This window comes from Solanum tuberosum, unplaced genomic scaffold (assembly GCF_000226075.1).
Source record: "Solanum tuberosum cultivar DM 1-3 516 R44 unplaced genomic scaffold, SolTub_3.0 scf00589, whole genome shotgun sequence".
NCBI classification, from domain to species: domain Eukaryota; kingdom Viridiplantae; phylum Streptophyta; class Magnoliopsida; order Solanales; family Solanaceae; genus Solanum; species Solanum tuberosum.
The window spans coordinates 13,930-28,619 of NW_006239511.1; the positions used below are offsets into that span (position 1 = coordinate 13,930).

The following is a 14,690-nucleotide window of genomic DNA, read 5'->3' on the forward strand; positions in this document are numbered from 1 at the left end:
CTGGGGAGGGTAGAATGTACGTAAACCTTACCACTACCTCGTGGAGGTAGAGAGGCTGTTTTGAAGGACCCTCGGCTCAAGTGCAACAAATCCCGGTATAAAAAAGGTATAAAAAAGGAGACAGTGTAGAGAATATAACAAATAACAAAGAACAATGCAAAAGTACAATAAAATCATGTGGTAACGAAACACCATAAACAACAAAGATACAAGTAAAAAAAAACTACCATAATACACTAGTACCATTGCAAATGCCAGCCACCCTAAGCAAGACTACACTACAGTACCTACTACCCTTCTACCCTAATGCGACCCTCCTGTCTAGGGTCATGTCCTCGGTTGCCTGAAGCTGCATCATATTAGTTATTATATCTTATCATCTCTTCCCAATATTTCTTCGGCCTAACTCTGCCTCTCCTCGTGTCTTCTATAGCCAACCTCTTGAACCTCCTTACTGGTGCATCTATGCATCTTCTCTTCACATGTCCAAACCATCTCAATCTCGCTTCCCTCATCTTGTCCGCAATGGAGGGCAACCCACCTTATTCCAGATATCCTCATTTCTAATCTTGTCACTCCTAGTTTGACCACACATTCACCTCAACATCCTCATTTCCTAATTACCCAACGTAATCCTCAAAGTGGGGTCTTGTGATAACTAGAAATCTGAAAAGGAAAAGAAAAATCATATAGTACAAGTGATACAACCCTATAAATCTTCCTAATTCTATGAAAGAGGAGTTCTAAATCTTTCCATGTTTAAAAAATATATATTTCTGTCATATTCAGTGCGGATGCAGCCTTTGAGTAGTAGGTTAAACTGAACCCAGTATTTCTGTCGCATAGTATAAATATATATGTGAAGAGTAAACCAAAATTTTGATAAATAATAGATCTGCAGTCAGATTAAAAAAATACAGTGAGTTCCGCCCAAAAAACCTTGAAGTTAAACGCTTCAAATTTGAATCTTGAATCTGCCTCCAATCATATTTACAGTTTCTTAACAAACCTCTTCTATAAAAATGTTCGTTTGAATTGTATATTCACTGTCAAGAACAAAGTAATAGTCCTTTCCTTCTGCGATCCTTTCTGTGTCAAGGACTTTACAGTTTCTATATTGGAAGAAGTCTCTCTACCCCTCAAAGGTAGGGGTAAGGCCTGCATACACGCCACCCTCCCAGACTGCACTTGTGGGGTTACACTGGGTATGTTGTTGTTTTGTGTTGAAGAAGTAGAATGCTGCAACTGCTAGATGGTAGACAATCCACACACTACCCTAATCTCGCAGCCAAGATATAGGAAATGTGATCTTTTTGTTCTTTTGATAAGTACGGGGAAAATGTGATTTTGACTTTTGCCCCTCTAGATATCTACCTTTTGCTGAACTATATGCAATTTTGGAACCACTTTTGAGCATTCTTTTATTGAGTAAACTGAGTGTCAGAAAATGTAGATCCAGTTAATGTAAGGTGGAGTTGATTGCTTATATGTTAGGGGATGTATTACATCTGTAGTGAGCTGATATGCTATCGGTTTAGTATTTTTTGAATGATTCATTTTGTTTTTTCTCACAGGGCATCTGATAATTTCTATGAATGACATGAAAACTCTTCTGATGAATGGTGCACATGTTGCATCTGCGGAGAAACCGTCTGGAGCTCTATCAGGAACTCGAAGTTCAAAATTGGGCCTGATGGAACCAGCTATAGAATATGTTATGAAATGCTTGTTCAAGGAGTCATGTGAGGTTGGTAATTAGCAGCTATTGTTTCTTGTTTTGCTTCCAGCAACGCGTGCTGTGCCTTGGTGTTTTCTCACATTCAGAAAGATGCATTTACTATTTAAACAAGGCTCTGAGGTTTGGAATAAGTAGTTAAGCTTCCACCTCTTTTACTTAATTTTTATAATGCCACTAGTAGAATTAACTGTCCTTTTAATATGTGAAAGGGTGTTATGATAACCTCATTAAGAAACCAAAAACAAAACATATGATGCATTATCAGGATGCGTTCAGCGAGTTGGACATTGTGATTGGCAGAGCCAGATGTAGGTTATCTGTGGGATGGGGAAAGTGTTGGCACAACAGGAGTGGAGTGGATAGACAAAGAGGGAAAGAAGGTTCTGTTTGGGAGATCAGGTTCGGGAAGGAAAGGGAAGAAGAAGCGGAGAGCAAATTCAGACTACGGAGGGAGGGAAAAGATAAAGATAGTGAAGGTTGGGTAGTAAAGGGAGGGTTAAAAAATAAAGGAGTGGGGAAAAGGAAACAAGTAGGTTGAGAGAGGGAGGAAAGATGGAAGCAGGAGAGAACAGGGTAGGGTGCACTCGAAATTGAGGTAGCTGGCCGTGATAGAGTGGGGGAAGAGAGATATGGGCATTCAGATGGTGAGGGGTCTGTTAAATGATGGGTTACAGGGGAAATGGGCAGGAGATGTATATTCTAGGGGGCGTTACTCGGACTCAGGTGCAAATTCGTGGGTCTAATTCAGCAAAATCTAAATTTTAAGATTCAGGGGTATGGATACGGGTGCTAGGATTCAGCTAAAAAAATTCAAAATTATTAAATTGAGCTACAAAAGAAATTCTAAATTATTAAATTGAGCTACAAAAGAAATTCTAAATTTTGAAATATCTTCTGTGTTGTCTTTGATCAAAAGGCAAAAACTTCCACAAAATAGATTTGTAATTGTCATTTCATAAAAACATTGCGATATAAGAGTCATGACCTCAAGTTTGTAGGATTTGTTTCTATTGGCCCCTGTGCAGTTAATTTCCTTAGGTCTGAACCATTCAGATTTAGATCTCCATCAAATGCAAAAAAAAAAGACCTAAGTTGATGAAATTAAAGACTTCTTAGGGACACATCATTTGAAAGCTCAAGAAAATGGATTGTTGTTGGGAGAAAAATAGGTACACGTCTATCTTAGCGGCAGAGTAGACTATTCCCCACAATACATGTAGATATCCTAATCTTCTAACTTCCATAAGTATCCTCATAATTCAGGTGACTTGTAGATGTTTGATGTTGGAACTACTCATGAGAAAAAGACATTGAGTTCCACCAAAAGCAGAAAACTATAAGGAGATTGGCTTGTTAAGGTTTTCCCAAGTTGAAAAAGTTTGTGCTCCTATTAAAAAGTTATGTGAAGAGTCCCACGTTGGCCCTTTTAGGGATGAGTGGTCTTTAAGCTGGCTTGGGTGATCCTCACATGTTGAGCTAACCTTAGGGGTCGAGTTAAGTCAAGATCCATTTCTTTACATGGTATCAATGACAGAATTACCCCAATTGGGCTCCCTATACGGACTTGAGCAATCCTCCCCTCATGAGCTAGATTTGGAGTTGAATTAGGCTCAATGTCCATTTTCATAACATGGTGTTAGAGAAGGACCCATTCCAACTCTCATTTCCTATATTGGCCCCCCGTATCAAATTGCGCATGCTCCAAATGTCCAGTCTTGGAGGTGGTGGGGGTTGTGAAGAGTCCCACATCGGCCCTAAATGGAGTGGGTGGTCTCTTTAATATGTCTTGGGCAATCCTGACCTCTTGAGCCAGCTTTTGGGGTTGAGTTAGGCCCAAATCCATTTCTTTAGAAGTTATAAGGTTCTCTATTCCTTTTCAAGATGGAGTGAGGTTGAGATATATGACCTGTTCTCTTTTGGAACGAGATTGTGCCAATAATAATTTAATGTATTGATAAACATAAGTTTCTCTCTCTGTCAATTAGTATTACTTCAAATAAGAAAAACAATTGTATGATGAGTAAAAGAAATAAAAAAAGCTCCCCTGCTGGGAATGAAATTGTGCTGCACGTCCCTTTATTAACAACTTTTACTCATTAATTGCTATACCTCAATCCAGAGAAGGGCTAAACAACTTTATCCAAAGAAAAGGGCAAGTGCTAGACAAGATATCAAATCAGAACTGCCCTATCGACCAACCTAGGTCTCTTTCTTCTCTTCTCAGCAGAAAGTAATCTTTAATCTTCTAGCACACATTCAATGACCAATTAATATTTTTACGGGATAAGCACAAGCACAAAAAGAGAACTTTGCAGCACCTTCCTCTTGTGCATGATTTTTGACTCAAAATCTTGAGTACTAAATAATTAAATGTTGCTAGAGTAGAGAGGAATTCTTTCTTTTGTCCACATCACTAGCTGTTACAAGAAATGCAAATTCGATATCGAGATACTTTGTAACAACCTATTGACTTGTAATGCATATGTGAAGCACTTGCAAATCGGAGACATATTGATGGGGCTTGGACTTGCGAGGAATCAATCAGAGTTATTTGGAAACTCATCATGCGTCTCGCTTGTTCTCCACCATTTATTAAGGGAACTTCCTATAAGAATAGTTTGTTCTAATGCCTTGGACATTCTTCATCTCATTGAGTGTAGCAACGATTACTCCTTCGATCAGGTATTTTATCCTGAGATTCATGTGTTGCTGCTTCTTGAAGCTTTTGGTTCTGTTTATGCCTAAAATCATTTCTGTCCATACAGTGTTTGAATTATAAGTTACTGGGACTCAGACTATGCGAAAACATATCTCATGTGAATGAAGTCAATCTCGTGATGAAGAAGGTTATCCAGGTAGTGCAGTGTCTCTCTTCAAGCCTTTGTTTAGTTCTATGTTTCTTTGAGGGCTGGGGTGGGAGATGCTCTTTCTTTCTCTTTTTTTTAATAATTTATCTTTGTGAGGACTACGATAAACTATGAAATGAAATGAGGCGTGAAGACTACTGTTTCTTCCTAAATCCTTTTATAGTCACATTTTACAATGTACATAGCTGTAATCATCACAGGTGGGATATTAACTCTATGCTACATCTGAGTATACTTATTTAAACTTAACTATCTTTTGCACTCCCCTCTAGTTGGTCTATACAACTCGTATGTACCAAACTTGTTTTACGTAAAGACTTGCAAGGCACTTGGTATATTTCTGCAAGTTGAGTAATTTGACTTTATCAACTAAGTGGAATGTCTCATGGGAGTATCTTTTCTCTGACAAACTGACATTATGCACTTGCTCCTCTAATGAAATACTAAATTTGATGTAATATGTGGCATAGTCCGATTATCGTGCACAAGTTCCATTTTACCAATATGCAAACTTCAAATCTTTGATTAATTGTTTGACCAAAAAAGTTGGCAAATTCCCACTACCATGGTTCGATATCATGTTTTTGCACCGAATCTTGCAATCGCGTTCGCGTTCGTGTTTTTTCTCTTGCTCATCCATGATGCCGCATATCCTCCAACTAGAATGTAATATCCACCTGTAGAAGTAGAAGGTCTTTCAAAGGGTGACTTGGCCAAATCTGTGTCTACATACCTAGCAATTTTCTCATGTCCTTGATTCTTGTAAAGTAATATTTTTGTTTGAGTAGATATTGTCAACCAAAGGATCAGACCATTGTGTCTGAATGAGTATCTCACAGAGGGTCCAATAACTAATTCACAACAATTACTAGGAAGACAATACTGCATCGAGTCATTGTGAGAAAGACTGAATTTGATGTAATATGAATTGTTGTCTGACTATCACAAACAAGTTTCATTTGACCAATATGCAAACTTCAAATCTTTGATTAGTTGTTTGATCAACAAAGTTTGCAAATTGTTGCCACTAGCATTGTTTGATATTTTTCTTTTACACCAAGGCTCGCAATTGTGTTTTAGTTCCTGCTTTTTCTCTTGATCATCCATGATCCCAAAGTTCCTCCAACTAAAAAGTAATATCCAGAAGTAGAAGTAGAGGGTCTTTCAGAGGGCGGCTAGGCCTAATCTGCGTCTATATACCCAATAATCTGCTCTTGTCCTTGGTTCTTGTAATAATCTTTTTTGTTGGAGTAATGCAGACTGTTGAAGAGTCCCACATTGGATGAAAAAGGGATGGATGGTCTCCTTATATGGATTTGGGAAATCCTCCTCTCATGAGCTAGCTTTTTGGGGTTGAGTTAGGCTCAAGATCCATTTCCTTACATGGTATCATAGTAGGGCCCATCCCAATTATAGATTAGAAGATGTTCCCACACGTAGCGGATAACCTTACATACCTTAAATGCTCCAAATTCTTGAGAAAGGTCTGGTCTTTGGAGGAAAAGATGGCAAGAAGTTGTTCTTGAACCTTGGAGATGGGTTTTCTTGAAAACCCTAGGATGTTCTAATGAAGAACCTTGTTAGAATTTCATAACTTTAGGTTAGAATCATTAAAGTCTACATGGTAGTTCGTGGATGATGTCTTACGTCTAGAACCTTTGCAAAATCCTTCACTTGAGTTCTTGAGAAGTTTACTTGAAAATCTCTGGATTCCATGAGTTGGAGGTACTAATTTGTGTTAAGATGAAGAAATCATCAATATTCTATGGTCAAATCTTACCTTGGATGATGGATGAACCTAGGAGAAAGTTGGGTTCTTGAGAGCTTCTCTTTTTAGGGAAAATTTTCGGACTTGAGGGTGAACCATGACCTGGGATGCTTTAATAGTGTTTTTCACGTGCGCGGTCACGTAGCCGATACCTTGATCTGCAATAATGGAAGTAGCACTGCTTTCCTGGCAAGATTGGCTGCACGATCGCGCAGACTGTGCAGTGTCCAGTAAAATGAGCATAACTTCTTGCACAAATATTGGATTGAGGAAAGGTTTGTTGCGTTGAAAACTAGACTCAAAAACCTTTAATTTGATGGGCTATGATTCGTGTAACACTTTATATTCTAGGAGATATGTTGTTTTAAGTTGGACTTTTCCCAAACTGACACCAGAAACTTCGTTGATAGGGAAGCTTTCAACCCAAACTCTTAAGATTTGACTTTTTCACCTATGTACGGTCAAATTCATCGGGTTCAGGTCTAATCCCATGTGAGAAACAAGATAAACAAGAAGCACCGAAGAGTGTGACTTAGCTATTAGTGAAGCTGAAATGAAGATCGTGGGAGAAACTGGTTCAAATCCTAACAAAGGCTAAAAATTTAGAGATTCCTTTTCATCTGGCTTTTTTACCCCATATTGTAGGGTGGATCTCGAAAGATATGAAAGATCTCCCTCCAAGCCGTACATACGACTTTCATCGAATACGGCTTTCCGCAGAATTCTATATGTATCTATGAGATCGAGTATGGAATTCTGTTTACTCACTTTAAATTGAGTATCCGTTTCCCTCCCTTTCCTGCTAGGATTGGAAATCCTGTATTTTACATATCCATACGATTGAGTCCTTGGGTTTCCGAAATAGTGTAAAAAGAAGTGCTTCGAATCATTGCTATTTGACTCGGACCTGTTCTAAAAAAGTCGAGGTATTTCGAATTGTTTGTTGACACGGACAAAGTCAGGGAAAACCTCTGAAATTATTTCAATATTGAACCTTGGACATATAAGAGTTCCGAATCGAATCTCTTTAGAAAGAAGATCTTTTGTCTCATGGTAGCCTGCTCCAGTCCCCTTACGAAACTTTCGTTATTGGGTTAGCCATACACTTCACATGTTTCTAGCGATTCACATGGCATCATCAAATGATACAAGTCTTGGATAAGAATCTACAACGCACTAGAACGCCCTTGTTGACGATCCTTTACTCCGACAGCATCTAGGGTTCCTCGAACAATGGTGGCAAAGTTACTCTACATTTGTACTTAGTGAAATAGTCAAAGTGCACGCAAGTTGGATCAGTCACAAAATGATAAACTAGGAGCTGAAAGACTATAGTCACACTTACAATTTACGAGCTATATTTACTGGGCGTAGGACATTGACTCTATACCACATGAAGCATAACTTTTTACAATCTTATCGCCCCACCCCCACCCACCCACATACATGCAAAAAAAAAAAGAAGCTCAATGTATGCACAGTTGATTTTATTTTTATTTTGTTATCTGGGTTCAGTTTTCTTCATGTTAATCTCAAAAGATTCCCTATGCTTGTACAACCTTGGTTCTCTGCTATAATGGTTTTTCACCAAGTTTTAATTTATTTATAATTTCAGGTTGTTTCTCAGTTTAATAGTCTTGATGAGTACCTCAATGTTATAGACGCTCATGTAGATATCGCTCTCCAGAAACACATGGTAAGTTGAGAGAATTTTGATGATTTGTTTATGTATATCTAAATGTTTTCCATAGATCTCTTACTCTTGTGCAGCTATGCTACAAAGCATGATGTCATCTGCTAGACCGTGATTCCTGTAGTCTCTATCTTGTCATTGGAGCATATGTTGGTTTAAATTAAATATGTGATGGTCCTTTTGCATCTTCAATCATTGTTACTAGTCTCAGTTATTTATGCTTTACACCCCAAAGCTAGTACATAATTCCATTTGTTCTTGTATAACTAAATTTGGTTAAATTAATTCATGTTTTGGTTGTCGGAAATTCCAAGAAACATATTAGACATTTTAGGATTGAGATTTTTTTTTTCAAATCCTAACTCAAATCTCAATATCTATGAACTGTATCCTTGTCTTCAAGTGGTCACTAATCCACCAATCAGTGGTGAAGTTTGTTCCAGCTTCTTAATTTATGTGAGAGGAGGACATGACAATCAATCCTCCACATTTTGCTGACACCCATCTCTTCTTCTTCCATTTTGTTTTACTCCCCAGCCTTTTTTACCTTGCAACTTTAGCAATCAGTGCTTGTAATGGTAACACTACGAGGGTGAGTTTATTTAGGTTGATTAAGTTTGATGTGTTTATTATATTCTTCTTTGTTTTCTTATTTGGATGTGTTTGATAAAGTGGAAATGATTCAATCAATATTTAAATATTGTTGTCAGCTTTAATACTAGAAAATATTACCAAACATTATCCTTGTCCCATATACTACATCTATGATTACCATATGTTACCTACTTCTATATTCAACCAAAGACTGGCAAACCAAAAATGATTTCCCTAGGTAAAATAAATTTCATCAAATTACACTTCCCATGGAAACATTGTCCTTCATACCCTATAAATTCTCGGTTTATATTGTGTTTTTCTTATAATTTTCATCTTACAATATGTTGATGTGCTCTCATCTCTAATATACCTCAGATACCATATGTCATTCTCTTAACTTAATGGGCCTATTTTCCTCTTGTAACTAAGGAGAAAAAATCATTATGTTATCTTTTGGTCTTTTTAAGTTTTATTCACTGCTTTTGAAGTATCTGTTTTGCAAAATAATGCTCAAAGTTAGTAAGTGTTATTGATTCTCTATTAGAGATAGGGGAGATACTAGTGTTTGCTGATCTTAGAGCTCATGTTAGGATTGAGTAGCTCATATAATAGTTGGAGTGTCCCATGCTGGTGATATGACATGGGGTTCATTAGGTAATTTAATCTTTGGGGGCCACTATTCAAAATAAAGCAGGTCAACTTGCCTAGCGCACCAATTACCAACTATGAAATTCATCTTGATTGCATCTGAATTGATATTTCTATATGATGATGGTATATTAATTGTTATCTTCTCCTTGGACATGAAAGCCCCAAAACATGCTGCTAATTGTTTGTGTAGCTATTTTTTCTAATTCTGTCTTCTTGCGCAGGATAGTTATCTGGACAGCATATTAGATGGGATATTTGAGCGCACATTAGATGATGAGATTGGTGAGAATGAGCTATCAAGCCTGCAATCAATTCTTCTGAAGCTTCTAAATCATTTTGATAACCTTGAGCACATATTGCGATTGGTAGGCTACTTGTCTTTGTGGTTGCTTAAATTCATTTTCCTTTTACTAATGTTTCTTAGCTGTCCTATGCTTCTACTAGTCATTTCATACCTTATGCTGTTGTGAGATAAAAATATGATAAACAATCATCAATAGACATGATTACTTGTAAATTGGGCCCTGCAATCAGTTCTATAATATAATGGTAGAAGGGGATATGAATCACTTAATGTTGAGCCGATCTACCATCGTCATTTTGCAGAATCATTTCAATCAAATATTAAGCATGATGCAGGGGAGCTCTAGGACCATCGTCAATATGCGGATCCTTAGTATTGCTACAAGGTATAACTGTTCTGACCAAATGTGTGTTTAAATTCCAATTTTTGTTTTATCGAGCAATAATCTGCAGCATTTCTTCCTGCATAGGTATATCCCTTGCCCCATTTAAGACGGAAAGAAAGCGCTCCTATTGTTTAAAGTCAGTGTGTAAGACCTGGATGACTCACCTACCTTGGGTGAAATTTTAAGATGATAACCACTTCTCGCACTCTGTGATCCATGTAGAAACAGTATACTCTTAACTATCATGGATCACGAAATTTTCTTGTTGGTCAATCTTCCTAACAGGGTTGTTTTGTACAGTCTTATCTTAAGGATATGCATGGTCTCTAAAGGAAAATGGATATTTTTCTCCTTTGTCTAAGTTTAGTATTTAGAAAAGAGGGAAGGGAATGACCACTTTGATTGTCCAAACAATATTCCCTTAACCATTTCAAGGAAAGTACACTAAGCATTTATACTGGTACATGAAGCTGGAGCTCTCTCTTTGTTGTAGTCACCTGTATGTATTTGTATGTATTACATAAGCAGTATACTGAATCTTTAGAATGTGTATGATGGCTACACAAAACTATGATCCCTCAGATGGGGAAGTTCATTGCCATTTCACCTAAAAATAAAATGCATCCTCCTTACTGTTGACGAGAAATTAAAGTATAACGACAAAAACCACACCTCAATCCCAAGCTAGTTGGATCAACTGTTTGAATCTTCATTATCATAATTGCTCATCAGAACATCCTGAAAGATTCTCTTGAAAATTGGTCCATAAAATTTCAGTACCCATACTTAAGTATCATTTAAGGGGTTCTCAAATATACTCTAGTGGTTATATCCTAATAAAAAAATACAAGAGTCTCTGAGTTGACATCACTGATAGAAATCCTCAACTTCCATTGTTTCTATCTTTTGCTAGATCTCCCTGAATTCCAAGACATTCTTAATCTTTTGAGTTAACTTTTTTCCATGTGATTTTAGATCTACCTCCTCTTCTTTTTACCAGTGTTTTGGACAGCGAAAGGCGATAAAAGGCGACAATTGTCTGCCTCACCACAAGGCGAGGCGAGCGGCGAGGCGCTTGCCTTTTTGAAGTGCAGCCCAATTAATACCAAAAAATTAAAATATTTAAATTGTATATATAAATAATTAAAATCTCAATAGCAATAACATATTAGCAAATATTTCAATTGAAAAACTGAAAATAGATAATACACACTTAGAACTTGAATGAGAAAAAAACAGTGAAAAAATCAAAACAGTGAAAAAAAATAAGGGTAGAAGTGACTCTGAAGTTTGAAGAAGAAGAAGGAAAAAGAAACAGAGGAACAATAAATCTGAAGAAAAAAGAAGAACAACGTATTGGTTGGACTTTGGAGTCGCCGGAAAATTTTGTTCTGGTCGCCCGAGGAGTCTAGTCGAAAACCATAAAATTACCTTTTAACTTTTAAAACCCTAAATTGATCGCATTTTTAAAAGAAAATACAAAAGGTGGCGCCTTTCTTGCCTCTCGCCTTTGTCACCATCGTGTTGCCTTTTGAAGATCGCCTCGCCACAAAGCTAAAAGGCGATGAAGGGTCGCCTCGCCTCTCGCCATTGGCGACGAGGCGATCGCCTTTCACAACACTGATTTTAACACATTCAATCATCATGTTTTCACATCTAAGAGCCGGTGCATCTAGAGGCAGGCCAACCTAACATGTGGTCAAATTAGCTCAAGCGACATTCTCTCATTTTATTCTCTGTATACGCTACTTGCACCTTCTGATGGATGTGATCATTTCGGATCTTATCTGACCTTGTATGACCGCACATCCATCTTAATATTTGCATATGTGCAAACTGACCTTGTGGACATGTGCTTTAGAGGCCCAACGTTCACCCCTATACAACATTGTTGGCCTTAAAATCTTTCGATTGAACTTAGCTGATGTTTAATTTGCTGCAAAGGCAACTGATGGTTTTCTTAGGAAGATATCTTTTTTGGAAAATGAAAACAAATTGTCAGTTTCTCTGATGGAAATATAATTGTCAATTATCTTCTTCTTTTTTTCTCTGTTAGGTATTCTTGTGTTAGAGATCCTACGACCATTCAATTCCTTTTTGAAGTTTCAAGGTCCTTGCATGATAGCATAGATCTCTCAACTATTAAGGAAAAGGAGAACAACCATTCAGCACATTTAGTTTCTCGTTTTATACACATGGTAATGAAATATTGTTTGCAAATAATATTCCTTTTCTTGCTGCTTGGTCAAGAAATGTGAACTACAACACATTAGTCCTTTACCTATTCTAATACATTTCTTGATCATAATATTCAGGTTGATTATGATTCTGAAGTTAAACGCCACTTAGATTTTTTGGTTCAGTGCCGTGGAGCTTTTGGAAGCATGAGTGAAGTCAAGGTTAATGTTCTCTAAACTATGTGAAGATATCCTGAATGGATTACTGAAAAATCTTGCTTATTCTTTGCTTCCATGAATTATGCATAGGGGACAGTTTTGGGTTATGTGATTTCTTTTTTATGTTTCTGTTATATGAATGTGATGTCACTTTGTAGAGGTTTACAATATCCTCGACTCTTACTTCTTGTTCCCCGGTTCTTTTTATCCCTGTCAGTTGGTGTATGATGTTATTTGTGTCTTTTTGAAGAGAATTAGTCTTTCCAGTTTACCTGAAAGACCTTTAATGTACTTCCTCTCCTCGTTGAGTGTGTATGTGTGCATATTGGTGTGCCTATTGCTGGATGTGGTGCATGTAATAGTGATCTTATGACACTTTGCCTTCTCCCTAATCTGTTTTTCCCTGTACATTGGAAGTGCTCTGGTGTGGTGGAGTATTTCCTCACAAAGCTATGGAGTCTTCCTTCATAGAAATATTGAAGGATGTTAGGAAATATTTATCTCGACTGTCCACATTTTTACCTACAATCAATTGTTTCAAGTAACACTCATGATATGTCAAGGGGAGTAAAAAAGTATAGAGAAATTTCTAGTGTTCCAAAACCAAAATTATTGAATATTGGACGGCAACGGGTCTAAAGGAATGCTATTTATATGAGGATTCATAGAGCTGACACCAACTAACATGGGACTGAGGTGGTAGGTTTTTGTGTTGTTTCCTTTTAACAGTACTATCAAGCTCCCACTTGGCTGCCTTGTTAGGTAGCATGGTGTAGAATTTGGACATAGTAGAAAGTTTTGAGCTTGGTTTAGATCTTTTGAAACTGATTATTGCTCCAAGTAGTCCTTGTTGATGAGTCTGATATCTTCTGCTTCTCTTTTTGAGAAAGGTAACTTTGTATTCATCAGTACCAAGATTGTACTGGCTGTAAGATGTATCTTCTGCTTTTTCAGGAAATGATTGTTCATTCCAGCAATTTACTGGTGGTTAAAGCTACACGGAATGACATTAGTGATGTCATTTTTGTCAAATCTTGTATAGCATGCAGTGAAGTTACAATACCATCTATCCCATCTCATCTGAAACAGTTAAACCTCTACTTGGAAACTGCAGAGGTAATGTTAGTTCTTTCTTTATTCTTATTTTGCGCTGCTGTTAATTCAGATGAATTTTTATTTTTTTTGGTCTCTTAGGTTGCATTAATGGCTGGTTTAGTTTCTCACTCAGATGGACTTGTAGATTCAGCATTGAGGTGCTTGCATAATGTTGACTTATTTGAAGGTTTGTCTACGAATTATTCTCCAGATGGCTCGGTGCATATTAGTAGACTGGAAATTGTAGATTTGCACTGCACAAGATTAAATCGAGCCTTCTCTATTTCTCTCCCTATCCTGTAAATGTATCACTTACAATAACTTTTTGAATCCGATTTTGGAGTTAAGTTCCTCCCTTGATTCCGAGGAAGTTTATATCGTCATTGCCTCGAATATCCAGTATGCAATATATAATAGGTGACTAAATATTTAATAATAAAGGTAACACAGTTTCATTCTCACTTGCTTTAACATTAGTAGAAAGCTTACTACCATAACATCCGCAATGGATGATAAAGCATCTCAGTTTATTATTGAGAACAACAATGAAGTCGAGCTTACGAAAAAATCACATTCTGCTCATGATCAGTTAAAAATAACATGATTTCCTCTTCTAGGAGGATGGTTGAAGTGCTTGTTGCCACTATTCACATTTTACAACTTAAAAAAAAAAATTACTTGCACCAAATGGTGTGTGCAGCTTAGAGGTTTTGGAGATGCTCCGTGAGTCTAGCCTTTGTATATGAGCTTTTGAGTTGTTGGGGAATGGGATATGGGTTTGCCTTTTGAACTGTTGGAGATAATGTTAGTGAATATGATGACAAGATAATAGAGAGGAAAAGAGAAGGCAAAGTTCTCAGTGTCAGAGCAGTAACAAGGTGCAATAATTGTGTGGAGCACATATTGCTGATTCAATTTACCTGAGTTCTCCAAGATCTTTTCATGTTTGACCCTGTATATCTTTGGCTCAAAACCTGATCAAATACTCAAACTAGCGTGTCTTTTGCATCTGTTGTGAAGCCTCTTTGTCTGAATTTGAGAAGGTTATGCATGCTGCTGTATCAAGAAGCAACCAGATTAAGATATTCCACCCCAGCTTTATCATGGTTTTCCATAGTAAAATATTGAATTGTGTTAGAACATGAATATGTTTATACAATCTTATTAGAATAGGAATAGGTTTATACAATCCTATT

At 37.1% G+C, this 14,690-nt stretch overlaps 1 protein-coding gene across 4 annotated transcripts in view; it reads left to right on the forward strand.

The window, feature by feature from the left end:
• Positions 1-14,690, forward strand: part of LOC102602146 (UPF0505 protein C16orf62 homolog) — a 38,875-nt gene that overhangs the window by 13,851 nt on the left and 10,334 nt on the right. For 3 of the 4 annotated variants that reach the window (XM_006365886.2, XM_006365888.2, XM_015304666.1), the window contains exons 8-17: positions 1,575-1,747; positions 4,229-4,420; positions 4,504-4,593; positions 7,989-8,069; positions 9,536-9,679; positions 9,921-10,003; positions 12,060-12,201; positions 12,319-12,402; positions 13,354-13,515; positions 13,594-13,681. In XM_006365886.2, the coding sequence (XP_006365948.1) occupies positions 1,575-1,747; positions 4,229-4,420; positions 4,504-4,593; positions 7,989-8,069; positions 9,536-9,679; positions 9,921-10,003; positions 12,060-12,201; positions 12,319-12,402; positions 13,354-13,515; positions 13,594-13,681 (1,239 nt within the window). The remainder of the gene's footprint in view (positions 1-1,574; positions 1,748-4,228; positions 4,421-4,503; positions 4,594-7,988; positions 8,070-9,535; positions 9,680-9,920; positions 10,004-12,059; positions 12,202-12,318; positions 12,403-13,353; positions 13,516-13,593; positions 13,682-14,690) is intronic. The other variant, XM_006365887.2, reaches the window with a different exon arrangement.